Below are 25,927 nucleotides of genomic sequence, written 5' to 3' on the forward strand. Positions count from 1 at the left end.
GACCTTTTCCAAGGTCGAAATGTTCATATCGATCGAAATTTTTACCTTGGTGGGCACGGAGAAGATTCCAGGCTGAGTGGGTGGAGAATGTTTTGGTGGGGGGTAGGAGCCAAACAATGAGGTCGCAAGTGGAGCGAGAGGGAGGGGGGAGAATTCCAAACCAGTGTGAGAATGGGGAAGGTAGTGGGGATCCAAGAGCCATCAGAGATAAAAGTGGACAAGGGGGTGGCTTTGGGGATACAAGTATCATAAGGGTGTCAAAACCTAACCCGAACCGTTAAAACCGGACCGAACCGGCCCGAACCGAAGCTTAATGGGCTGTGTTTGGGCTGAACAACTTCAGCCCGCAATGGTTCGGGCTGGGCCGGGCCAGCCCGTGTGTGGCCCTAATGGGGGACAGAATAGAGTAGAAAGAAGGATAAAGAAGAAAGAGGGAAGAAGGAGAAATCTGAGAAGAATCAAGCTTGAAGAAGGAGAAGAAGGAGAAGAACACTTATAAGAAGAAGAAGCAAAGAGGAGAGAGAGAGACAGAGAGGGGGGCTGCAAACGCACAAAGCTAAAGCTTCAATTCATATTTTTCTATTCCATACTCAATAAGCTGATTCCAAGTGTTTAAATAACAAAACAAACATAGTTGATACGAAAACAGACTCTAATAGGACTCTTGGTAATTTAAAACTAACAAAAGACTGATCCTACAAGGACTCTTAGGAATTTAAAAATAACTAAAACTTATCCTAGATATCCTACCCAAATAAAAAAACTTTGATTACATGATTATCCCAATAATAAATAATAAAATTCTAAATTATCTCTAGAACTCCCACGAAAACAGATCCTATTTTATCTCCTTGCAAGCTGGAGTTTGGGCCCACCAAATTTGAATCTATTTCCATGCAAGCTAGACTTGGGGCCCACCAAATATGAAAAATATCATCTAGGTTACTGTTCACGCTACTGTAGCGTGAACGGTAATTTCTGGTTGTGCTGCATCAGGCCCGCTAGCCCAAACCGTTTGGCCCGAAACTAGCCCGAACCCAAACCAACTCGTAAAACCTGTTATAAATAAATGAAATAAATTAAATTTAAATGTAAAAGACAAGAAAACCCCCAAGTGTTCATTTGTTTTCCTTAATTGTTTTGCTTTGGAACATGCAAACAAGAAGCCAGTCAAAGCCTTTGCCATTTGAAAGATGGGTTTAGTGAATATTTAGCAATTGTATTATCATTTGAAAATCTTTAAATGCTTTATTTTGATTAATTTTAACAAGTATTAAGAAGAGGGAGTAGAATAAGCAGAGACAATCCACTAAAATTTATCAAGGAAATGATAAATTTGTATATATTAGTTCTATAAAACCCGTTATAAATAAATGAAATAAATTAAATTTAAATGTAAAAGACAAGAAAACCCCCAAGTGTTCATTTGTTTTCCTTAATTGTTTTGCTTTGGAACATGCAAACAAGAAGCCAATCAAAGCCTTTGCCATTTGAAAGATGGGTTTAGTGAATATTTAGCAATTGTATTATCATTTGAAAATCTTTAAATGCTTTATTTTGATCAATTTTTACAAGTATTAAGAAGAGGGAGTAGAATAAGCAGAGACAATCCACTAAAATTTATCAAGATGCCAACTTTCATTTGTATATATTAGTTCTATAATTTTTACTTCTTTGTAGAAAAAAGTTTTTGGTTTGAACACCGAACACAAGAGACTTGGAGAGAACTTAATGTTTATATGTGTTTACATGCTCTTGATAAATTCCACACATCATCAAAGTACTCAAAACATACCGCTAGTAAGCCCGAACCCAAACCGTTAGTAAACCCAATTTTAAACCGTTAGTCAACCCGAACCCAAACCGCGCCGGCCCAAAACCGTTATTTTCTTAATGGGCCGTGTTTGGGCTGGGTGTTTTTCAGCCCGAAACCGTTAGGCCCGGCCCGAAACCGGCCCAACCCGAACCATTGACACCCCTAAAGTATCATAAACAGTGCAGGGGCCAAAGTGGGTAAAGAGGATGTCCATCGGATGCCACAGGTCGAGCCAAAATGATGTGGAAGAGCCAGTGGAGATGGTGGTAAAAATGGTAGAGAGAGCACAAGGACGCAGCAAGAGGATTTTCCTCCAGACCCATGAAGGGTTGGAGGGCATAAGAACAGTCCAAAGGGAGTCAAACTGGAGAAGGTAAGAATAGACCCACTTAACCCAAATGAAATCATGCTTTGAGACAATTTTCTAGATAAGTTTGAGAAGGCAGGCTAAGTAAACATTAGTGATCTGGCGGATACCCAAGCCACCTTCAAAGATTGCGGCAGATAGTCGACCAACTAACAGGGTGGATGAAGCGCAAGGCTTCCTGCCCTTTCCAAAGGAAAGCACAAAACAATGATTCCATAGCATGGATGGTAAATTTGGGAATGGAGAAGATCCCGCACTAGTAGAGATAGGAGGATTGAAGCATGAACGGAAGAGCACCACTCTGCCGGCAAAGGACAGAAGCATGCCCTTCCAGAGCTGAAGCTTTTTACGGATGTAATCGAGCATTGGGAGACAGTGGTGGCAAGTAGGCCTACCGGGAATGAGTGGGAGGCCAAGGTATACGACAGAAAAGGAGCCTGGCTTAAAGCCCGAGAGCTAGACAAGGGAGGCACAAAGCTGATAAGAGACACCAGAGAGAAAGAGGGTGGATTTATCATTTATCAAGGTTGACCCGAAGGCCAGAAAGGGATTCAAAGAGCAAAATGGCCAAGAGGTTGGAGGAAATGGACTGATTATCCACTTTGGAGAAGATCGTGAGATCGTCAGCAAAAGCGAGGTGGGTAAGATTTAGGGATTTGCAATTGGGGATATGGGAGATGAGAAGATGATTAGTTTTAGACTGGAGGATATGGGAAAGGACTTCCAAAGGTAGGGAGAGAGGGGGCAACCTTGGCGAATACCTACACTGGAGGGGAAGAAGGCCACAGGGGAGCCGTAGGTGACGATGAAGAAGTGGGGAGAGGAGATACAGATCTCAATCCAATGGATGAAGAGGTGGGGAGCCCATGGAAGAAAGAACATCACTAATGAAGTCCCAGCGAATAGAGTCAAAGGTTTTGTGGAGATCAACCTTTAGAAAAGAAGCCGAGGAGTGAACGGATCTATCAAAGTTGCGGACAATTTCCGCACAAAGAAGGATGTTATCCGCTATACCATGGCCCGAGATAAAACAGATTGATTCAAGCTCACAAGGGAGGGCAAAACCTTTCTGAGTCTATTTGTTAGGACCTTAGATATGAATTTATAAAGGAGGTTACAGAGAGAGAGGGCGGTAATCGGAGAGAGAAGAGGTTAACTTCTTTGTTTTCATTTCCTTTTTGCTCATTTTACATTCAACTAGACAAAGTGTAAATGAAAACAATACCATGACTAGCTAAGGCGGATGTCAATAGAACCAAAAACAGGACCAAGGCAAAATTTTCATTACAACTTTGAAATAATATATATATACTTACTTATCTTTGAGCAAGTAAGACTCTTCAAGCAAGGAACATCTCCACTTCTAGACCAATAGAAGGTTAATATCAAGTCAGAATTATGAGATCAACAACATTATAATTTTTTCTCATCTTCCCATTTGAATATAATTAAAAAAAAAAATTAATTCAAATGGAAAATACATAAAATTTGTTATGCAAATTCACCAAAAGAAATGGAGAAACTTACAAGTTTTTGGCGGCCAATGAAGAGCTTCCATACAAGTTTCTGTGTGGGCCAACAAATGAAAAGAAAGAAGGAAAAAGGATAAGAAGATCCAATACTAGAAACTGCCATTAAGCTGAATGTTATCAAGGAAGCTGAAACTACTGGTATGCATTCTTACATAGTACCCAGCTGACAGTCAGACAATCCCGAGCTTCCGTATGAGAAGTTGTTGTAGGAAAGATCACTATGCATCACAGAAAATTATAATCTCAATAATCTGAAATATTTTTCATATTAATTACAAATTTTCAAACCTCAAAAATAGGTATCATAGAGTAATACGATAACCATCTTGGAAGTACCAGTCAGGAGTAAAATCAAAGGGGTACCAACATACATGCTTTGGACTTTCTTCATCCAGTCAGGAACAGTACCATTCAACAAATTTCCAGTTAGATACCTAATCACAAGAGATGAAGTTCTTGGATTATGCAGTTTCCAAATCTTACTAGGATGGTCAGCTGCCACTAATTCTCCTAGAGGTTATTACAACGGAAACTCACTTACATGAATTTTACTTTTACCAATCCAACATAAGAGCTTGGAATTTCTCCAACCAGCTTATTAAAGCTGAGATCTCTGCATAAAAAATGGAAGCAAAAATGAGGTTTTGGTCTAAAGAAAGTCCCATAAGAGAAGTTTACCTTTTGACATCTGTCATCAGCATTTACCAATATCAACAAAAAGAAAGAACATTTCAACATGCCGTGTACAATATTTACAATGGGAAAATCTGGGAACAAACTCTTAGTACAAGAAACTAGCTTCATATCAAAATATGTTAGCCTTTATTGACAACACAGGAGCAAATGATAGAGATAGTAGCAAATGCAGGTGAGCACCTGCCACTTGTGTTGGTGTTGTTAGCAGAGGAAGTACCGTTCACTTCTCCCCAACAGTGAATGTTTTTTTCTTGGGTAGCTGTTTCATATCCTTGGCTGTTTTATACTTTTGGGAAGTAGGTTTTTCACTATGTAATGGCTTATGTTCAAGGGCTATTTATGTACTTCTCTTTCTTTTTATAATCAGCTGAAAAAATAGATTGTGTGGTCTACTGGTCTTCACACAATCTCCCTTCCTCTCTGTCTCATATCTCTCTCTACTTTCTCTCTCGCGATGTCTCTCATCTGTTGCTGCTCACTTTCACTTCATCATTGTCGGGGTGGACTTACTAGATCTATAAGCTCCAGCCTGAGGAGGAGTGTTGGTATTACTAGCAGAGGTTCTCCCCACAGATGTTTTTATATCCCAAGGGTAGTTTTATGCTTTCAGGAAAAAAAGGTTTCTCTATATGTGATGAATTATGTTCAGGGGCATTTATCTCTCCTATCTCTCTCACTCGCAGGTTTGGAATTCTCTTGCTCTTACATCAAATTGGTCCTCTAGGGGGTTCTCCCTTTAGTATCTTCACTTAATGGTCCCAGATTTGGACACTCAACATCAGTTCCTATGTAAATGTCTGCTTAACATTGTCATTTAGTATTATACTTAGTTTATTAAGAGTTATTCAATCTGCGAGCCAGATAATTACATTTTGGTCTGAGAACCTAACTGTTCCATGCAACACATAACCAACTCCAAAACCATGGAGTAATCTGTCATCGAAATTTTTTTGACATCTCACATTGAGAATACTTTAATAAAGTCCAACACATATGTAACAGAATAAACCTTCTGTATATATATATATAAAACACCGAAACCGTGGAGTAATCTGTCATCGAAATTTTTTTGATATCTCACATTGAGAATACTTTAATAAAGTCCAACGCAGATGTAACAGAATAAACCCTCTCCTCTCTCTCTCTCTCTCTCTCTCTCTCTCTCTCTCTCTATATATATATATATATATATATATATAAACTGACATAGTTACACTAGAAGCTCTCACTCTCATTGGCTTTTTTACAGCTACTCCCTTGATCATTTCATTAACAGAATAAACCTTCTCCAAAAGATGTTCTTGGTACTTCTTTTTCTACTCATTAGTTCACTCTTACTTTATCCTTTATTTCCCAATTTTTTTCTTTTCTTTTTCCTTTTTTTGCAGAAAGTACGACTGATATATGTTGGTTGGTGATGAAATCTTTATATTGCAGATGCTGGAGCCCAATCTACAGATACACTGTTTGGATTCCCCCTCCCCACTGTTTAAATATAAATATGTATTATTCAACAGGTTTTAAAAGATGAACTTAAATTGTCATGACCAATGTGCAAAAAGATGAACTTATCATAATATCCTCTCATTATTATGGAAAGGTAAACCTATATTGAGGTCAACGGGTGGTAAGTAAAAACCAAAAGAAGAAATTTTGGTAAAGAATGGGCTGAGCGGGAGGGGGGAGGTGACAGAGACAGGATTGGACTTACAATTCTTTCAGTTTTTTCATCCCACCGAGATTATCAGGCAGTGGTCCAATAATATTGCAACTCTTTAATATTCTAAAAGAAGTGATCAAAGTATTGTCACTTCAACCAGCCAAAATAACAAAAACGCACAACTTGCAATTAGCTTTGAGAGATAATATAAACATTCGACTTACAGAGTCTTCATGCTTGCCATGTTACCCAGTGGAGGAAACTCCATTTCTGCTCCGATTATGTCACTGATCCGCCTGGGTAAAAGAAAAAAGTTTCACCCATACTAGCTATCCGAATTTGCTTCAATGAAGAACACAAAAGGAATGTAACAATGTACAAACCAGAAAGATAAGTCTTCCACTCACAAGTCAGTTAGAGATGTCAAATAAGAAATTTCAGGAGGGATTGGCCCTTCCAAACCACTTGCCTGCATGGCCCTGCCGATGGTACAATAAGACAAGGAGAACCAAGTGAAAATTTTGAAGTCTTCACTTAGTAGGCTCTTAAGGGGATTCAGTAAAGAAAATTCTTACAATTTTTCAAGTGTTATCCAGTTCCCTATAAAACTGGGTATCTGTCCAGTGAAGTTGTTTTGGCTTATCCGACTGCATGTCCCGGAAAAGTAAAGCATTTTGGGGGAAAATGAGTCATGATAAACCTCAAAAAGGAGGGAAAAAAAAGGGAAAAAAAAAAAAGCAGGACGCGTTGGTATAATAGTAGAAACTTACAAGTCCCTCAGGTTGGTTAGGTATTCAAGTGTCTCTGGCAATGGCCCAGTGAAATAATTCGAGGAAATCAGACTGTAATAACCAATAGAATCCCAATGACGAGAGCAGTCAAGACATTCCATGACATAATGAATCTCTTAAAAAAGATACCAAATTCGAGAGGAAATAAAAGGAACAACACGGAACTGAATATCAAAGAGGGACGTCGAAAAGGATAAAAGAATATGACGTACATTCTCTCTATGTTGACCAATTGGCCTAGTTCTGGAGGCAGTGGTCCAGAGAACTGGTTGGCCTCGAGGGTCCTGAAAAATCAAACTTCTGTAAGCGGAAAATTATACAATGAAAAAGGAAAAAAAGGGTTGAAAATCAAAACTTACAGGTTTCCGAGAGTGGTGATGTTCCCAAGTTCCATTGGAATGACACCCGACAACCGGTTTCCAAGAAGGGAGCTGCAAGGACATCTCTCGGTTAACCTAAGTTTTCAGGGAACGAACAAATATGTGGATTCATACAATCATACATATAGCCAAGATAATAAAGGGAAAACTTACATGTTCACCAATGCCATGGAACCCCATTCCGCAGGGATTCTACCGCTAAGGTAGTTGCGACTGAGATCACTGTGCAGAGGGAGAAGGAGAAAATGGGATTGAAGTAAAATTTAGTTGACAAAGAAGATAATCAATTCTTTTCTAACTTTAGAGAGAAGGGGAAGAAGGAGTATATGGGCTTAAAGTAAAATTAGTTGACAAAAAAAGAAAATCATTTCGTTTTTTAATTTTTCTGTGTTAGATTGGTAACATAAAGTACTTCAAAGATTATTACATCTCGTTGAGGTAAGGAAGCTTAACCAGTTCTCCAGCAGGGAGGACACCTTGCAGACCTTGAGATTTAAGAGCTCTGCATTATCGAACAGCCATATTATTAGAGTCATTTATCCGAAAAACAAAAAAAATATATTAGGCTTTAAAGGAAATGCGTAAGAGTATTCAAATCTATATAATTATTCTACCAAAAAAATATATATATAATTATTAATAGAATGTAGATATAAATCATATAATAATACCCATTGCTGACTCTGTCGATAAAATTATCAGATTATAAGTTACTTATTCTTTTTTTTTATAAATATTTTATTTAAAATATGTGAATTTTTTTTTTCTCGAGTTTATACTTTATACTAAAATAAATACCAAAGTTGTTTTTTGGTACACAAACGGGTCAAAGACCCAAGCAAACAAATGGAGTCAGAGGGACTCAAAAAGAAAACAAACTCATAATAATGAGAGACTTATTCGCCTGAAGGATTCTCTCTAAACTAGAAGGAGGATCCAGATAGGTCGGCAAGGCATTTTCTCCCAGAGTGTGAACTCTCGCCATTTAGTCAACGGTTGAATTCGCTTCTCTGTATATCAAAACTAAGCGAATATCATTTCTATCCTTCAGAATTTTCTTTATCTTTTATATGTAATTTGCAAACTTACCTTGAAGCTTCTTGGAAGAGTGCACCAAATGCACCACCTCCGATGAATCCGTTTCCATACTTATTGGAATTTTTTGCAACAATAAAGAGAATTGTAGACCCCCATAAAAGGGCTTGTAGTTCAACCTCTAGTGCTAAGCATGGCTATAAATGTTGTGCAAAACCAGCTATATACTTTCTAGCTGGGTCACGAATGATCCCACCAGCTTGGGCAAAACCCCCTTCCTGTTAGTCGCTCCATCTATATTACATTTGTACCAGCCTATAGGGGGGGCCATCCCCTCTCTTTAAAAAAACCACCACCGTCCAGGGCCAGCTCATTTACCTCCTTTATAAATTTGCAATGTTTCCAACCCTTGGTTGGGTCAATGATAATCTACTTCATGAGCTTCCTTTTTTCTCCATCCCCATAATAGATAAAGTAAGCATGAGAAAATTACCGGCCACCCATCTCTTTCTTTAGTACTATAGCCGCAAATGTTATCCAGAAGCCAGGCTTCCTGGTTGAGCTCAAAGAATTTATTTCGTAGAGTTGTAGGAACCAAGCAATTCGATCCATAATCCTTTCGCATATGTGCAAATACCTCATCACATGAAGAATATCTTCAAAAGGATTTAGGCAAAAATTACAAGTTGTATGATTCAAGAGCTGTAATTTTCCTAAATGAGAGTTTGTAAGAAGACGGTTGTTACTAATCAACCAAAGATGAGTAATTAGACGTTGAGGAACTTTAAGTTTCCATATCCTTGACCAAAGTTAAGGTTGTTACATTCTTAAATTTCAAACTTAACCAGCACAAATAAAATGGTAAAGATGTCAACAAATAGACGTAAACTTATATTCAATCTACATTCATACGTTTTAGAAGGATTTACTTTAAAAAAATAATTATCCGCCTATTATCGGATCCAATTGAATCTGTCTGAAAACCGATAAGCTATTATTCGAATCCATCTGAATATAGTAAAAGATGAATATGATATTACCGCATTAATCTAGTTCGAATATGATTGATCTACATTCAGATCCTAATTAATTCAATGGTGACCAGGCGACTAGTGTATTAGTCATATTATCTAGAACTGGAACCGGATTGGTAGAATAAGTCGATCCATGTTGGAATCGATTGGTGATTCCAATAGCCTCGTCTCTCAAGCTAACATCTGGAAATGACTCACAACTTGCCTACTACCTCTCTATTGATACAAAGAGGGTGCTCGTGTTCCAATAGTTGCCTTCACTATAGGGAGGAGCAAACGTCTCCCGATCGTATCTTTGTGTAATGCTCACTTGCAAAGACTGTTTGGGAGGCATTACACTTTCCTGTAATGGCCACAAATGGGACATTGGTGGAGAAAGTCATACAACTAGCAAATCAATAGCATTTCAGGACAACAACTGAGGTGGCGATTGCAAATTTAATGGTGTTATGGCTTATGTGGAAGGCTTATACAAATCAATTTGATTTGCATGAGAATCTTTCTCCATTACAAGTAAAATTTCAAATTTGGAAATGCCTTCAATTCTATAGTTAGGACCCTAAGAAAGTGTAGATACTCAATGCTAATTGGAGTCGGATTAAATGAGTGGCTCCATCTCCTCCTTGTTTCAAATTGAATGTCGATGGATCAGTTTTTAAAGATCGAAGGGTTGTTAGTTATGGAAGAATTGCAAGGGACCACTGAGGCTATATGCTCTTCTGTTTTGGTCGGGGAACCAATGCTCAGGACATCCTAACTATAGAAGCTTTGGCAATGAAATAAGCTTTTATTGTGAACTATTGATTTTAATTTGCCTAAAATTGAAGTAGAGACTGACAATTAAGCTCTCATTTGTATCCTGAAGAATCATCCAAATGAAGCACTTTGGAAGGTATTCCCAATCATAGCAAATATCATACAATTAGTGACTTCATATAAATCTATCTCTTTCAGGCATGTATTTCGCAAGGTTAATATGACAATGGATGTTCTAGCAAAGGAAGGTGCTCTTACCCAAGATGATTTCTTAACAATCAAATCCCCCCTCATCTATTCTGGATTTTATTGTTTGATATTTTAGGTCTACGCTGTACCTGAGGTTTCTCCCTATAAATAAATAAAATTTTCTTTCCTACCGAAAAAAATAATATGGAAGATTCAAAATTTAGGCTTGGAGAGTGAAAGGTCAATTTATCATAAAGAAGAAATGTTAAAGCGTAGAAAAATATTTTATGAATGATTTGAATCACAGTCGCATGTTTATTCCATGGGATGGTGGGATTTCTGTTTTCCTCTTGACATTAAACCGTGTTCTTATTTTTCAATCTTATGTAATTTTCAAATCAACAATGGAGAAGCACGAGAAATATGGCATGTCTGCGATTTGATCCTATCAAGTTTTTTCTCCAAACATGACCCGATATACCAATATGACAGATTTTTCTTCTCCAGATGACGGCTTCAGTGGTGTGAGGAAAAATGAAGTCAACAATTTGCAGTGATATTCCATGGTTGCTCACTTGGCAACGACCATCAACTACTCGTGAAGAAATCATAAATTCAATTCTCTAAAATTGGTATATGTAATAGTTTGTCACCTCTTAATATAAAGCTATCAATTTCCCGAGGGTAACAAACTTACATGCTGATAACGTGACAAGTACCGTCGGGAAGGAACAATTGCAGGTGACGGCATTCAAAGATTCTTTGGATGCACTAGCTGTTGCCCATCCCGATTGGCCACTACATGGATCCACACTAAAATCCCAGGTCTTCCCCAACAAGTTCCCAATTTCTTTCAAAGCATTCACTGCAACAATAGAACAGATTGATATCACTTAAACATAATGAATTGAATTCCTAGCCTTGCTAATAAAATATTTTTTTCTTGATAATCAATGTTGAGGAAATTACAACACATCATGTCCGTACATCTTCTTCAGGAACTCAAATTAAGTTGGAAATAGTAGTGCTTTCGGTAAAATTTCAATCTTTCACGTATCAATGAAATTACACATTTTTGGAAATAAAGAACGAAAACTTAATATTCTTTTTCAAAGTAGATTGAATTTTTTGAATAAATTTCAGAGAATAATTAAATTGAAGTTATTATACAAACTAACCTTCATCATCTGGTAGAAGAGTAGTCATGGCTCCAAATGCGGAAGCCAGAAAGCAACTCATCAGAGTAATTAACCAAATAACAATGATTAATGAGTAAGAAACACCAGAGCTTCTTCCAAATAACATCTTCATCTTCTTCTTCTTCCTCAGTAGCTCTTGAATCTTTAACTTAACAACAACTCCCAGCCTTCCCGATGATTCAATTGTGAATTTCATTGGTCTTATAAAATGTGAAAATAACTTATATTTTTTAAAAATCCTGAAATTTGTCACTTTCCAAATAATCCTAAAAAAACTTCAACCAGAATTAAAAATGTTGATAGGGATCAGGGGCTTGATTGTGAACATAAACAACTAAGTGCTAAATTATTTAGGAAAAAAAAGTATAAGTTGGAGCTGGATCCTATCCTAGGTTAACGTGGTTCACTCTTGAACGCTCTTAAATGCCAAGATGATGCATAGAATCATAAATTGCTTATGCATGGAATGAAGGAAAGGTCAACAACGTCGACATAATATTCTTTGAAACTTGTTATTTTTTAGTTGAATGGTTCTCATTAAATGTGTGGTGAGGAGGGATGCGATCAGGACAGTATTATTATACTCTACACGTACTCCAGAATCCAAGAACTCCTGATGGAGCAAACTGAAGATGAAGTAGAAAGATGAAGAAGCTGAAGTAGAAAGAAAAAGCAGCATGCTTGGGTCCTGCACATTTAATGCGCAAAACCATCAAGCCACACGTTTGGGACTGTCGGATTGAAATTTAGCCTTCAATCCAGCTGTGAAGATTGAATTTTGAAGCAATTTCCATCGGTGACATTGACGTCGACGTAACTTTCTTGGGATCTAATAATTATTCGAAGTCCATCTGTGTGCACCATTTTATACGGTTTGAATTGTCGCAGAATTCTAACACGTATTCTTTACTCGTCACGATAGAAGTATATGCTACCTTCATCACAGTGTTCTACCACATATTGGGAGGAGACCCACCTATGTGAACTGATAAAAAACACATCAGAGATTGGTCTCGTAAGGCATGGGGGAAAAGTATGAAAAGAAAAATTCAAATCTCTACAGTTTACATGAAGAAGGGGCAATGGTGGAAATGTATGAAAAACATATAAACCTCTGCCATTTACATGAAGAGGAGGCAACAATGAAAGAAAGAGACTCTTAGGCCTGTCTTTCTTCAACAATATTGTTATACAACCACCTTTATCTTCTTTCTTCTTCCTGGAAATATACAAATTCTTGGTAAGCCAACAAATACAATTTTCTATCTCAATACTCCCAAAAAAATTTATTTTCCAACTAATTTTAAATCAGTAATATAGCCAAATTATTCAATATCTTGAGTAAAGATTTAGTTGTGTTTTTTTTCTTTTTTATTTTATTTTTAAGATCGGTATTTTAAAAAAGAATCTTCAATATACAATCCAAAACCTATCAATATATCTATTTTGAAAATTCATTTTCACTTGGAAAATAAAATAGCTTGTTGATCCAAGACAGTATATACGATGAAAGATTAGAAGTAGAGAAAATTACAGATTGCACGCATTAGTGGAGTTTAAACTCTAGGTTACACGTTTTAGTGCCCTAATTACAGATTACATACACTCAAAATTACATGTTGCAGACTCCTAACATTCCATCTAAAATTCTATTAACTTATATTTGAATGTCCATATTACCATTATTAAAGTCAAATGACATAAATACCCTTTTTAAATCTTCTCAATGGGTGCAGAGATTTTTTGACAGGGGTATTTATATCATTTGATTTTAATGAAGGTAATATGAATATTTTACACATGAGTTAACATAATCTTGGATAAAACATTAAGAGTGTGTGGCTATGATTGGTTAGTAAAGCGGTTAAAGGCCCAACTTCCTTAGGGGAGGTCTTGGGTTCGCATCCATTCGGTGGCATTAATTATATAAAAAAACTCCTTTGAAGATGTAATCGTGGTGTGCGTAAACTGGCCGGATGAACCTTACAGCCAAAAATAAAATAAAAAAGGGATAATTACTGTTGCCCCCCTGTAGTTTGATTTTATTACTAATAAAACCCTGTTCTTTATGAAATTACTGTTGGCCCCGGCCCCCTTCCTTATAACGGTGTTAAGTAGTCATGAAGTTTAAATATGTAATGTCTAATTTGCCCTTTATTAAAATTAAGAAATCAAAAGAAGATGCTATCCCATCTATAAAAACTAGATTAAATGTCAATTTCACCCTAAACTTCATTTATTTTGAATTAAAGAAATGAATAAAATCCAAATCCAATTTGGTTTCCCACCTTCACTTAACTTCATTTATTTTGAAAATATTTTAGGTGATATTCAGTTTCCAATTTGAGTTGAATTTGATTTTTCTTCCTCTTTGGTTTCTATTTAAGTTTTATTCAATCATTATTTATTTATTTGGTTTTTTTTTTTTTTTTGGAGAATAAAATGGATTATAGTTACTTTTTTCTCCACAGTTAATTAAGGGTAGTACTGTAACTTGACAAAAGGGTAAATAAATAAAGAAATAAGTATAAGGGTATTTTGGGGGTTTTGATAAAATATAAAGATGCCACATCATCAGTAAATTAACAGAACTTAATGGTAGGGGGACAATAGTAATTGTAGAGAAAGTTAAAGGTTGAATTAGTAATTTTGAAAAGTATAGGGGATACATTAGTAATAAAATCAAAGTACAGGGGGCCAATAGTAATTATCCCAATAAAAAAACATTTTTTCACAGTTCCACGTAAGGATATCCTTAATATTGAATGCTAGTATTTTTAATTCATCAATTCCAAATATTTAAAAATTCACGAATATTACAATTAAAACGAACTTTTCACAAAAAACCGAAGTTCATGCTAGTGCTGCTAATGCTTAGCCTACCATAACAAAAAATAATACCAATCTGATAGCGGCTAATGCATTTTATATATTTGAATTAAAGTCTACCTTGACATCACAAATACAATACTCATGTCACCTACAAGATGATTCATTATGAGAAAAATTGGCTTCACAGATGACAAACAATACCATCTACAGCAATTGAGCTAAAATTTCTTTGTGACAGCCTTCCCATCTCCACCAGCTTCTTCTCCTATATTGAAATCCTCCAGTACCAATTGTCCCTGCATAGAACTAATTATAACCAAACCTTTCTATAAGCCACTAAAAGTAATTTATGCAATGTCATTTAGGCTCCTCATAAGTGGTATTGCCATTGTTGACATTCTCCACCACAATTTATATGCAATGAATACCCCTCTGCACAGAAAACAAATTCATTAGTTCAAATTGGATAGTGCAAAGCAGTAGTAAATCATTACTTTTATAGATGAGAAAATCATGTCAACTTCTGTAAATCTCTTTCATATTCGTTTCCTCAATGGAAAAACAGTTAGATAATCACTGAAATTTGTTGTTGGTTTGTAGTATGTGTAATAAGGAAAAGTTTTCCCTAGGCATCTCAACAAAAATAATTTTTTCCTTTATTAGCCAAAGTAATGCAGATAAATCACCTAGATCAGCTTACATAACAGAGATTCTTGCGTTGAAGCCATTGACATGGGAAATCATTCTATACAAAGAATGAAACCATAGAAGTTTGAAAGTATGAATGATCGACCATAGAAGTTTTCATTCATCAATATCATTTGAAAGTTTGAATGATTGACCATAGAAGTTTTCACTGTTTTATAGACATTAAATGTGCTACAACAAATTTCTCTGTAGTTAGTGTTTTAAGACAGGGTACATACCATGTTTGTGTCCCATTACTTAGCAGTTAGGGCATTAACCCAGGGAAAAAAGAAGTTGTTTTAGGGCTAGAGTAGGGAAAAATAAATATTGTTGCTACTGAAAAAGAGAGATTTTTGTTCAACACTGGAGAGCAGTCAATTAAGCTGAAATATGCAAAAAAGGAGGCACCTTATAAATAATGACCCGTTTATTGGAGAAGACAACTTGTTTTTATCGTAACTCCATGCTAACAAAATTTGAAACAAGTTGCCACAGCCATATGTCCATCTGTCTGTTGTGCCAAAAAAACGAAAAAAAAGAGGGATAAAAGAAAAGAAAAGAAAAACCTTAGAAATGTGTAAAATAGTTATAAACTGAAAACTGGATTTCCAAACTACAGGAAAATACATGTTGGTAAATGGAACACACTCACATGAGTATCTCTCTCTCTTTATCATCTTGTTTTAAAGAGGAGAAAGACACATGAGCGTATTGGCAAAGCCAACACTCTACTCAGTGTTTACAGTAGCCTATTTCTGTCGTTCCAGTATTGGGAATCTGGATTGACTGGGTAGAGATCAGGAGCAGACCCAGAAGACCCAGTCCATGGTCCATCTATAGATGTACTATGGTTGAGGCTCTCAGTTGTGGTTGTGCTATGATCTTGGTTATATTGACCATGGTTCCTGATAGCCTTGAATTTCATATCTTCACCAGTACTACTTGAATCTGGTACAAACTCCGGAATTGCAGCTCGGCCTTCAAGCATGCTTACCACAACTGACATGGTAGGTCTTAGAGTTGGAGATGCCTTTGTGCATAGCAAAGCCACATTTAACATTCTCAACACCTCTTCCTCGTTGAATTCCAAACCCAACTTTTCATCCACTAATTCCATTAAGTTTCCTCTTTCTTTCAGAACAAGGGCCTGAGATATAATCAAGGGATAAGAGTTGTTGTATTGAAGATGAATACAATCACATAAATTTATCTTCCACAACATGCAAACGTATCAAATTTAAAGACAGACAAAACTGAAATATAGCAAGCTAACAAAGTTACCCCGTCTAGAAGGTAAACACATTCCTCCTTTGGCCTGAAGCTGGTGTTGCTCTTTCCACTGACAATTTCCAAGGCAACAATCCCAAAACTGTAGACATCTGCCTTATCAGTCAGGTAACCTCTCATGGCATACTCTGGTGCCATATATCCTCTGTAAAGTACAGATAAATCAGAGATTTCAACATATGAAGTCAATCTCGACAACAAAAAATTCACTGAAATTCCTGCATGGGCAATAGTTCTCAGAGTTGAAATAGCTTTCAGAGTAAATAGTTTTCAGGATATGTGTGATATATATATATATATATATATATATATATATATATATATATAGTCACTCTGATCAAATATTTTAAAGAAAGATATAAGGGATTTGGTAATCTCAAGATGTGAATATACATACTAATGGTAATGAAAAAAGAAATAATGGTCTTCTCTTTTTTGTTAATGCTACAGGATTTTCCGGGAGGGATTAAAATGACTCACATAGTTCCAGCAATTCTTGTGCTGATGTGAGTGTTCTCCTCTTCATCAAGCTTGGCCAAGCCAAAGTCAGATATCTTGGGGTTAAGATGTTCATCCAGTAAAACATTAGTAGCTTTGATGTCTCTATGAACAATCTTCAATCTGGATTCTTCATGGAGGAAAGCTAATCCGCTTGCTATCCCAATACAGATCTTTTGTCTTGTAGGCCAATCCAATTTCAGTTTACATTCTGAACCTTTACATTATCAAAATAAAGACAAATTAGAGATGCTCATATTACAAACAAGTGCTTCCTAAACACACAGAATGATAACCCTTTCTACATGCCCACTTTAAGGATCAAAGAGTAGAGTCATTTTTTCTTCTTGGGGATGAATAAATAAATTCACAAATCAAAGAGGAGAAAAAGGGAAGGAAAAAGTACAAAGCCAAAGACAGGCTCAATAAAACAAGTGCAAAGACAAAACACAAGCACAAGTGGCACAAAGCCACATAGTCAAACCAGAAAATACAAAATGGACTAAAGGGCAATAAACATATAATTTAACTAAACCAATGCAGTCTCGCGATTGATCAATGGCACAAAAAGCATTCATTGCAACAAAGTGTGGGACAAGAGGCAGATACCGTCAAAGCACCATAGGCGCTGGGGCTGGTAGCATCCCAAGATAGACAGGACAAGCGATAGAAAAGGGACAGAGAAAGAGAATGAGAAACAGAGGGAGAAGATTAAGTCGAAACTGAGTTCAAACTTGATACGGAGAGATCAACAACAATGGCTCTCCCCCAATGCTAGAGAGGCTATCAAGGGCTGGATCCCTCGATGAGTTGAAGCTGAAACCTGAAACAGAAAGGGGAGAGAAAGGAAAGAAAGAACAAAAGAAAGCGAAAGCGCGAGAGAAGGGGAAAACAGAGGGAGCAGATGAATCTGGATCTGAGATCGGACCTGAAATGTTGCTATTCTGTACATCTGATAGAGAGACAACAGTGGACACCATCATCTTTCAATGCACATGTAGGGAACTTCAAAAACTAATGCTTAACTTCCCATAGCCCACATTTTCCATGTGGCAAACCCTAGTAGGCCTGAGGTTGATAAATGAGTGGTGACTAGGGGTCTACCTCCTAACAAAGTTTGGTTTCATGTGGTTTGCCATTTTGGTTGGGCATGTAGGAACCAGGCTCTCATTCATTATGCTTACATAATTGGGTTGTCTAACACCACAAGAAAATGTGAACGAACAAATGACACTTAACTCTTACCAAACAAAGCACGAGCAAGGCAGTTATTTTCCATGTACTCATAAACTAGCAACAACTGGTTTCCTTCAATGCAGCATCCATAAAGTTTTACAAGATGAGGATGTTGAAGAGCAGAGATCATGCCTATCTCATTAACAAACTCACGATTTCCTTGTTTTGACTTGGAAGAAAGTTGCTTAACAGCTATTATGGTGCCATCTGATAATAAGCCCTGCAGTGTGGTAATAAGTGTCTCATTTCTTCAAACTAAGCATGCATTTGGAAGGACTAATATAACAAATTAGTAATGACTGAAGCTTTTTGGAATACCTTAAAAACAGATCCAAAACCACCTTCTCCTATCTTGTTTGCAGGATCAAAGTCATTTGTGGCAGCTTTAATTTGCCTCAAGGTAAAGGAACCCGTTTGCAGGTCTAGACCTCTCAACTCTGCACGATTAGATAAGTTAAGTAGAAGCATTGTTCTACTAAGTTCTGCTTCATGACTAGTAAGTTCGATTCAACTCTCAAATCTTGAAAGTGGGAAAAAGCATGCCATCTAAACCCAAGTGTATGTTAGAAACCATACTTAATATGCATAAGGAAAGAAAGAAAGGGAGATTCCATGTAACTAGAATATAAGTAACTGGATCAAACAAATATTTTAAGCAGTTAGTTGATTGCATGTAAACATCAAGGTGAAACTGATAGTTCATCCATGGTGTTCCTTTGTTAGCTGATGTTAATCATGAAATAGATGAAAATGAAATTGGAAAATAGTTGTCCATTTTTTCTTATTTACTTTTTCAGCAATTCTAAGCTCTCTGTGTGTTTTTGTGTCTGTACCTTGGTGCATCATCTTTTTACGTCCTAGACAGCCTCTCCACCAAAGAATCCCAAGAACCGTAAAGGTAAGGGCCACCACTGAAGCCACAATCCCAATGATAGCTGCTCTAGACATCTTCTTTCCGCCTTCTGGAGGAGAAAGAAAAAAAAAAACAGTTAAAATAATCAGATGATGTTCTGTTGCATTGAACTCAAATACACACACAGAGCAAGAAAATCTGAATTCCTGTAATTGTAATTTGAAATAGAACAACCAAACCAAATAAGCCAATAAATAAGAAGAAAAAAAAAATTCATGGATTAGAATTTAAAATATATATCACCTTCTCTGTAATTTTTTTCTACCCTATTTCAGTTTTTCACATATAACAGATAAAATTATATCTCAACTATTTTGCCTTTTCATGTGGATTCAAACCAAGGAAAAAGGATGATGAGTGACAAAAGGATGCACTTTATATATTTTAATCAACTGAAACTAAAGTCTATCTTGACATCACAAATATAAAACTCATGTCACCAACAAGAAGATTCATAATGAGAAAAATTGGCTTCACAGATGACAATCATTACCACGATCTACAGCAATTGCTGATATGAGAGGACCATAGTTCCCAAGAATAGGGAGTGCTGTTGTCCCTTTCCCTGCCCAATAGAACCGGATTTCTATAGTCCCATCCGTTACAGCAATTGAGCTAAAATTTCTTATGACAGCCATCCCAACTCCACCAGCTTCATCTACTATATTGAAATCCTTCAGTACCAATTGTCCCTGCATATATAGAACTAATTATATATAACCAAGCCTCCTTTTCTATAAGCCATTAAAAGTAATTTATGCAATGTCATTTAACTACCTGAATATAAACATCAAATATGCGCCTCCCTAGACTGCTATAATTGTGATCGTTCGTAAACATGATTTCCGCAAAGTGGAGCTTCACAGTGTAGTTTCCAGTCAGTAAACAGTACCCAAAGTAAGTGAGAGAGAGAGGAGAAAGACGTGCCGTTGTGTACAATTCAGGGTTTCCCATCAAGAGCGTGGACACATTTGAAGTTGTATAGGTATCACTATGACTGTTATCGTCCATGAAATTTCCTGTGCTACTAAATCCCCAATTAGATGATGTACTTAAGAAAAAGTTTGAAGGACCAGCAGGATTCCTGTCATCTTCATAAGTGGTTCTGCCATTTTGGACAGTGTGTCCACCACAATTGATATGGAATGAATCCCACTCTGCACAGAAGACAAATTCATGAGTTCGAATTAGATAGAGCAAAGCAGATGAACATCATTAGTATTTTTTAAAGAAAAATCTCTAAGTGCTTCAAAGTTGGAAATAAGCAATGATCAAGCTATGGGAAATATAAAGAGGATGAAAGTAGATACCCACATTCTGTAACCCCCCCCCAACTGATGATATCAGTAGGATGCCAATAGATCTGACATCTCTCTCAAGGAAAATGCAGTCATGGGAAAAAGACAAAATACTCTCACTTGCTTGATAATCAACAATTCAACTATTTAGGGTGGTTATAAATGTTCTTCTTAATGGTTCTCAACCATTAATTCACAATTTAATATCTGAAAGTTCAATAACAATGTTTTGATAACGTTTTGAGGCAAATCATTACTTATATAGATGAGAAAATCATATCAACATCTGTAAATCTCTTTCATATGCGTTTCTTTAATGGAAAAAGAGTTGTAGTATGTGTAATAAAAAAATAAAAGTTTTCCCTAGGCATCTCAACAAAAATAAGTTTGTCCTTTATTATGCAAAGTGATTCAGATAAGTCACCTAGAACAGCCTACATAACAGAGATTCTTGCATTTGGAGCCATTGAAATGGGAAATCATTCTATACGAAGTATGAGATGACTAGTAATTTGTCTTCCTATTCACCTGTTATTTTCAATTATTTGCAAGTTTCAGATTGAACCAACAATCTTCAGCCTTCTCATCCTCTATAAGGTATATACTCTGATGAATTTCTGTAGTAAATTATATTTACACATATACATTTTGTCTTAACTAATACTGCAGCTCTCATTTTCAAGTAGTGGGAAGACGTATATGCAGTCAAATTTCAATTTGCAGAATTTGGATAGCTTCACTTTTCCCAAGGAAAAGGTATATTAAATTCTTAAAATGGTTCATGATCAGCCTTTAAAATGGATTAGATCAGGTGCTTTAATCCAATAATATTCTGATTATGTTCATCTAGGCTCCAAGTTACAAACAAGGAAAATGAAGAGAAAATAAAATTGATACAAACGAAGAAAATTGGAATCTTTATACTTTTGATTGTGTAATTGTGAAATGAACTTAGATCTTACCAAGTACAATTGATGAAATTTTCAAATACAATCATATCCCCATCAGAGTTTCTATTCAACACATTAAGTAATTTTGTTGAAAAATGAGGTAACATCATATTCAGTGGGATTTTGAATTAGTTACACTTTTGGTAATGATTAGAAAAATTTTACTTTAATTTCTTTGTTTTCATTTCCTTTTTGCTCATTTTACATTCAACTAAACTAGACAAAGTGTAAATGAAAACAATACCATGACTAGCTTAGGCGTGTATGTCAATAGAACCAAAAACAGGACCAAGGCAAAATTTTCATTACAACTTTGCAACAATATATATATATATATATATATACTTACTGTTTGAGCACGTAAGATTCTTCAAGCAAGGAACATCTCCACTTCTAGACCAATAGAAGGTTAATATCAAGTTAGAATTATGTATATTTTTTCGTCTTCGCATTTGAATATTATTAAACAAATTAATTCAAATGTAAAATACATAAAATCTTTTATGCAAATTCACCAAAAGAAATGGAGAAACTTACAAGTTTTTAGCCAATGAAGAGCTTCCGTACAAGTTTCTGGGTGGCCCAACAAATGAAAAGAAAGAAGGAAAAAGGATAAGAAGATCCAATACTAGAAAGTAGAAACTGCTATTAAGCTGAATGTTATCAAGGAAGCTGAAACTACTGGTATGCATTCTTACACTTTATACTGTTCACAGGTAGACGCTCCCGAGCTTCCGTATGAGAAGTTGTTGTAGGAAAGATCACTATGCATCACAGAAAATTATAATCTCAATAATCTGAAATATTTTTCATATTAATTACAAATTTTCAAACCTCAAAAATAGGTATCATAGAGTAATACGATAACCATCTTGGAAGTACCAGTCAGGAGTAAAATCAAAGGGGTACCAACATACATGTTTTGGCCTTTCTGCATCCAGTCAGGAACAGTACCATTCAACAAATTTCCAGTTAGATACCTAATCACAAGAGATGGATTTCTTGGATTATGCAGTTTCCAAATCTTACTAGTATGGTAAGCTGCCACTAATTCTCCTAGAGGTTATTACAACGGAAACTCACTTACATGAATTGTACTTCTTTCAATCTATTATCATAAGAGATTGGAATTTCTCCAACCAGCTTGTTAAAGCTGAGATCTCTGCATACAAAAATGGAAGCAAAAATGAGGTTTTGGTCTAAAGAAAGTCCCCTAAGAGAATTTTATCTTTTGACATCAGCTATCAGCAGTTACCTATATCAACAAAAAGAAAGAACATTTCAACATGTCGTGTGCAATATTTACGATGGGAAATCTGGGAACAAACTCCTAGTACAAGAAACTAGCATCATATCAAAATATGTTAGCATTTATTGACGACAAAGGAGAAAATGATAGAGACAGTAGCAACTAGCAAATGCAGGTGGGCACCTGCCACTTGTGTTGGTGTTGTTAGCAGAGGAAGTAGTGTTCACTTCTCCCCAATAGTGAATGTTTTTTTCTTGGGTGGCTGTTTTATATTTTTGGGAAGTAGGTTTTTCACTATGTAATGGTTTATGTTCAAGGGGGTATTTATGTACTTCTCTTTCTTTTTATAATCAGAACAATCCCCCATTCCTCTCTCACCAAGTCTCTCATCTGTTTTATTTTTTTATTTTGGTACTGGTACTTTTTTAATACGTGAAATGAAATGCCGCCGGATGGGTGCGAACCCAAGACCTCCTCATGGGAGTCTGGGTTTTTAACCGCTCAATTATCCCACCATTGGCTCCATGGGTAGTTTTATGCTTTAAGGAAAAAAAAAGTTTCCCTATATGTGATGAATTATGTTCAGGGGCATTTATCTCTCCTCTCTCTCTCTCGCTTGCAGGTTTGAGATTCTCTTGCTCTTACATCAAATTGGTCCTCTAGGGGTTCTCCCTTTAGTATCTTCACTTAATGGTCCCAAATTTGGATACTCAACATCAGTTCCTATGTAAATGCTTAATATTGTCATTTAGTATTTTACTTACTTTATTAATAGTTATTCAATCTGCGAGCCAGATAATTACATTTTGGTATGAGAACCAGGGGCAGACCTCGAGGGGGGCATGCCCCCTGGATTTTATCCTTAATTTTTCCGGTTTTTTCTCTTCCCACATGTGAAATATCACTATATGGTCCCCCAAATATTGATAACAATTTTCAAAGGTAAAATAATAGGTATAAACATCATTCCTAATTAAAAACTAACTCCTCAATCCCTATTTATACTCTCTTCTCTCTCATCTTTTTTTTTCTATTTATTTTCTTCTCTTTCTATAAACGTGGGATGAGGAAAATTTTGAAAAATAATCTTATTAGGTATTCAAAATTCCATTCCTAATTAAAAACTAACTCCTCAATCCGTATTTATTCTCTCATCTCTTCTCTCTCATCTTTTCTTTCTATTTATTCTCTTCTTTTTCTAAAATCGTGGGTTAAGGAAATTTTCGAAAAAAAAAATCTTATTAGGGATTCAAAATTTCATTCCTAACTAAAAACTAACTCCTCAATTCCTATTTATTCTCCTCTCTCCTCTCTCCTTCCTTTCTTTCTATTTATTCTCTTCCCTTTCTATAAGCATGGATTAAGAAAATTTGGAAAAAATATACTACACAATTAGGTACTCTTTCTCTCTCTCAATTTATTTATAGTTTCTCTTTTACTCTTTTTTTTTTTGTCATTCTTTTTATTTGATTTTATATTCTATGTTTCTTTATTTCTTCTGCAATTTTTGTTTTGTGATTTTGTATTCTGATTTGTGAATAAAATATCTATAGTTAGTAAGGTAATTACCATTGATTTGCATCTCTTACTCTAAAAAAAATTTAGTCTACATCTCCTACCAAAATAAAATTTTGGCTTGCATCTAACTTTTTAGGGTTGAAGTCACGTGTGTATATCATTATCAATAATTTACCTTTTTTTTTCTTCAAATATGTGTGGGCCCCACAAATATATGTGGGTTATTCCCTAATATAATAAAATAATTTAGAGGTGGGATCCTCAATAGGTCTTATAAGGGCCACACAATATGTGTGGCAAAAAAACATTAATGCTTCCCCAACGAGAAGGTTATTTGGCTTTCATTTTTTTGCCCTCCAATATTGAATCCTGGGTCCGCCCCGGACTGAGAACCTAACTGTTCCATGCAACACATAACCAATTCCGAAACCATGGAGTAATTTGTCATCTGATGCGTCCAAAATCTGCTCAGCCCTTAGATCTCCTCGTGATGACCTGCAAAACGAAAGCGTCAGATGTGGCCCGACCGCTGGGGTCGGGAGTCCACCTCTGAAGGCTAAGTCAGTTGATGAACTTAATCACAAATGGCTCTACTAGAAGCACAGAGCTAAGGAATGAAGAACTGGGAAAGGTGATCTAGATAGCAGAGCGCTGATAGTTTAAGTCTATCAGTATGTATCTGAACCTGAGTCTCAGATTGTGTTTTTTCGATCCCCTCACCTCGTATGGTAGTGAGGTTTATATAGAGTGTACCTTCGAATCTCCTTCGTTGGATGCACTTGAGCCTTCTTCGGGTAGTCGTTGGATCTTAACAGTTAGATCCGTTGAGCAATAGACTTCTACTAGTTTGGACTAGTAGAGGACTCCTGAGATAACCTTTAGGTTATGTGATGATTATCCCTTCGATAATGATTATCCGCAGCCGTTAATTCGAGTCTGCCATCATTAGGGTAATTACCCTAATCCATAAGTAGGATTAGCGCACGCTTGTAGCTGAATAAGCTTTCTTCTTCAGCAAGCCATCTTCTGGATCCGGTTCGCTCGGGAGCGAGTCGGTTCCCTCTGTCTCGACCGGGGTCGAGGGTCGGACCAGGTATGAACCCGGTCTGATCATAATTTCTCCGTATCATGAGCCCCCCAGACCAAGCGTTTGGTCGATCCCGAGGGCTTGGTTTTTAACTGGGTTCTTCGTCAGGCGATAATCTCTGCGTGCTTCATTAAATGTCATATCACATTTAACGCGGTGGTCACTTTTCCTCGAGCGTTGTGAGTGTAAGGCCACGTGTCTCCTTGCAGTCGATTTGTCGTGGCTCACGTCATCCAAGCGATGGTTTCCGAACGCTTATTTCGGATTCGTGAGTTCAAACTTTCAAAACGTCTTTCAATCTCGATCGTTCAGATTCCCGAACACTCGTGCGGGGGTTTTAAAAGCGGTTTGTTGTCTTCGTAGGTTTCATTCTTCCTGTCTGGAATTTGAACCTTTGTTGTCTGCTTCGCGCCTTCTTGCTCTCAAGCTTCGCTCATCGAATCGGTAAGTTTCTTACCGGTCTTTTTCTTTTTATAGTTTACTGAAACAAGTAATGGCGGACGACGGGGCTTCTCTAGTACCCAGTGTGACGACGGGGCTTCTCTAGTACCCAGTGTTGGTAATAGCAGTGAGGCTTTTGCTTCTCCTGCTCCCGAACAGTCGGATAGTGATAACAAAACCCTAACTGTCCTCTGGCGCGAGTTTGCTGAAGTTTCTCAAAAAGGTTTAGAGAGAAAAATTGAAACTCCTCCTGCCCTCCTCGAGTCTGGATCTTCCAAGATTGTCGAGTCTTCTAGGCAGCCTCAAACTTCCAGGTCCGATGGTGGACCTGGCTCTGTTCCCTCCATTTATAATGAGGAAACCCTTCTTTCGACCATCCAAGATTTTGATTTTCCTTCCTCTTATCAGGTTAGGGCTCCCCACCCTGATGAGAGGGTTGATTCAAACCTCTCGGGTGAATTTTCTCTGTATATAGA

At 36.6% G+C, this 25,927-nt stretch overlaps 2 protein-coding genes across 2 annotated transcripts in view; both read right to left on the reverse strand.

The window, feature by feature from the left end:
* The window catches only part of LOC149026172 (putative LRR receptor-like serine/threonine-protein kinase At1g07650), a 30,023-nt gene extending 18,372 nt beyond the window's left edge, over positions 1 to 11,651 (reverse strand). Inside the window, 17 exon segments of the mRNA XM_089143626.1 lie at positions 3,500 to 3,546; positions 3,711 to 3,749; positions 3,868 to 3,933; positions 4,087 to 4,149; positions 4,257 to 4,328; positions 6,123 to 6,194; positions 6,296 to 6,367; positions 6,479 to 6,550; positions 6,647 to 6,718; positions 6,842 to 6,913; positions 7,075 to 7,146; positions 7,222 to 7,293; positions 7,396 to 7,464; positions 7,670 to 7,744; positions 10,954 to 10,981; positions 10,984 to 11,121; positions 11,435 to 11,651. Coding sequence (XP_088999752.1) covers positions 3,500 to 3,546; positions 3,711 to 3,749; positions 3,868 to 3,933; positions 4,087 to 4,149; positions 4,257 to 4,328; positions 6,123 to 6,194; positions 6,296 to 6,367; positions 6,479 to 6,550; positions 6,647 to 6,718; positions 6,842 to 6,913; positions 7,075 to 7,146; positions 7,222 to 7,293; positions 7,396 to 7,464; positions 7,670 to 7,744; positions 10,954 to 10,981; positions 10,984 to 11,121; positions 11,435 to 11,651 — 1,318 coding nt within the window.
* Positions 11,652 to 14,438: 2,787 nt separating this feature from the next.
* LOC149026173 (putative leucine-rich repeat receptor-like serine/threonine-protein kinase At3g14840) overlaps positions 14,439 to 25,927 on the reverse strand; it is a 28,358-nt gene continuing 16,869 nt past the window's right edge. The window contains exons 15-27 of the mRNA XM_089143627.1: positions 22,244 to 22,318; positions 22,074 to 22,136; positions 21,855 to 21,920; positions 21,694 to 21,729; positions 21,506 to 21,549; positions 19,686 to 20,065; positions 19,402 to 19,600; positions 18,829 to 18,957; positions 18,314 to 18,432; positions 18,005 to 18,215; positions 16,742 to 16,976; positions 16,256 to 16,406; positions 14,439 to 16,121 (exon numbers count right to left, since the gene is read on the reverse strand). Coding sequence (XP_088999753.1) covers positions 15,714 to 16,121; positions 16,256 to 16,406; positions 16,742 to 16,976; positions 18,005 to 18,215; positions 18,314 to 18,432; positions 18,829 to 18,957; positions 19,402 to 19,600; positions 19,686 to 20,065; positions 21,506 to 21,549; positions 21,694 to 21,729; positions 21,855 to 21,920; positions 22,074 to 22,136; positions 22,244 to 22,318 — 2,116 coding nt within the window. The 3' untranslated portion in view covers positions 14,439 to 15,713. The remainder of the gene's footprint in view (positions 16,122 to 16,255; positions 16,407 to 16,741; positions 16,977 to 18,004; positions 18,216 to 18,313; positions 18,433 to 18,828; positions 18,958 to 19,401; positions 19,601 to 19,685; positions 20,066 to 21,505; positions 21,550 to 21,693; positions 21,730 to 21,854; positions 21,921 to 22,073; positions 22,137 to 22,243; positions 22,319 to 25,927) is intronic.

The sequence above is a fragment of the Hakea prostrata genome, chromosome 2 (assembly GCF_041222555.1).
Source record: "Hakea prostrata isolate BN-2017 chromosome 2, UWA_Hpros_2, whole genome shotgun sequence".
Lineage (NCBI taxonomy): Eukaryota > Viridiplantae > Streptophyta > Magnoliopsida > Proteales > Proteaceae > Hakea > Hakea prostrata.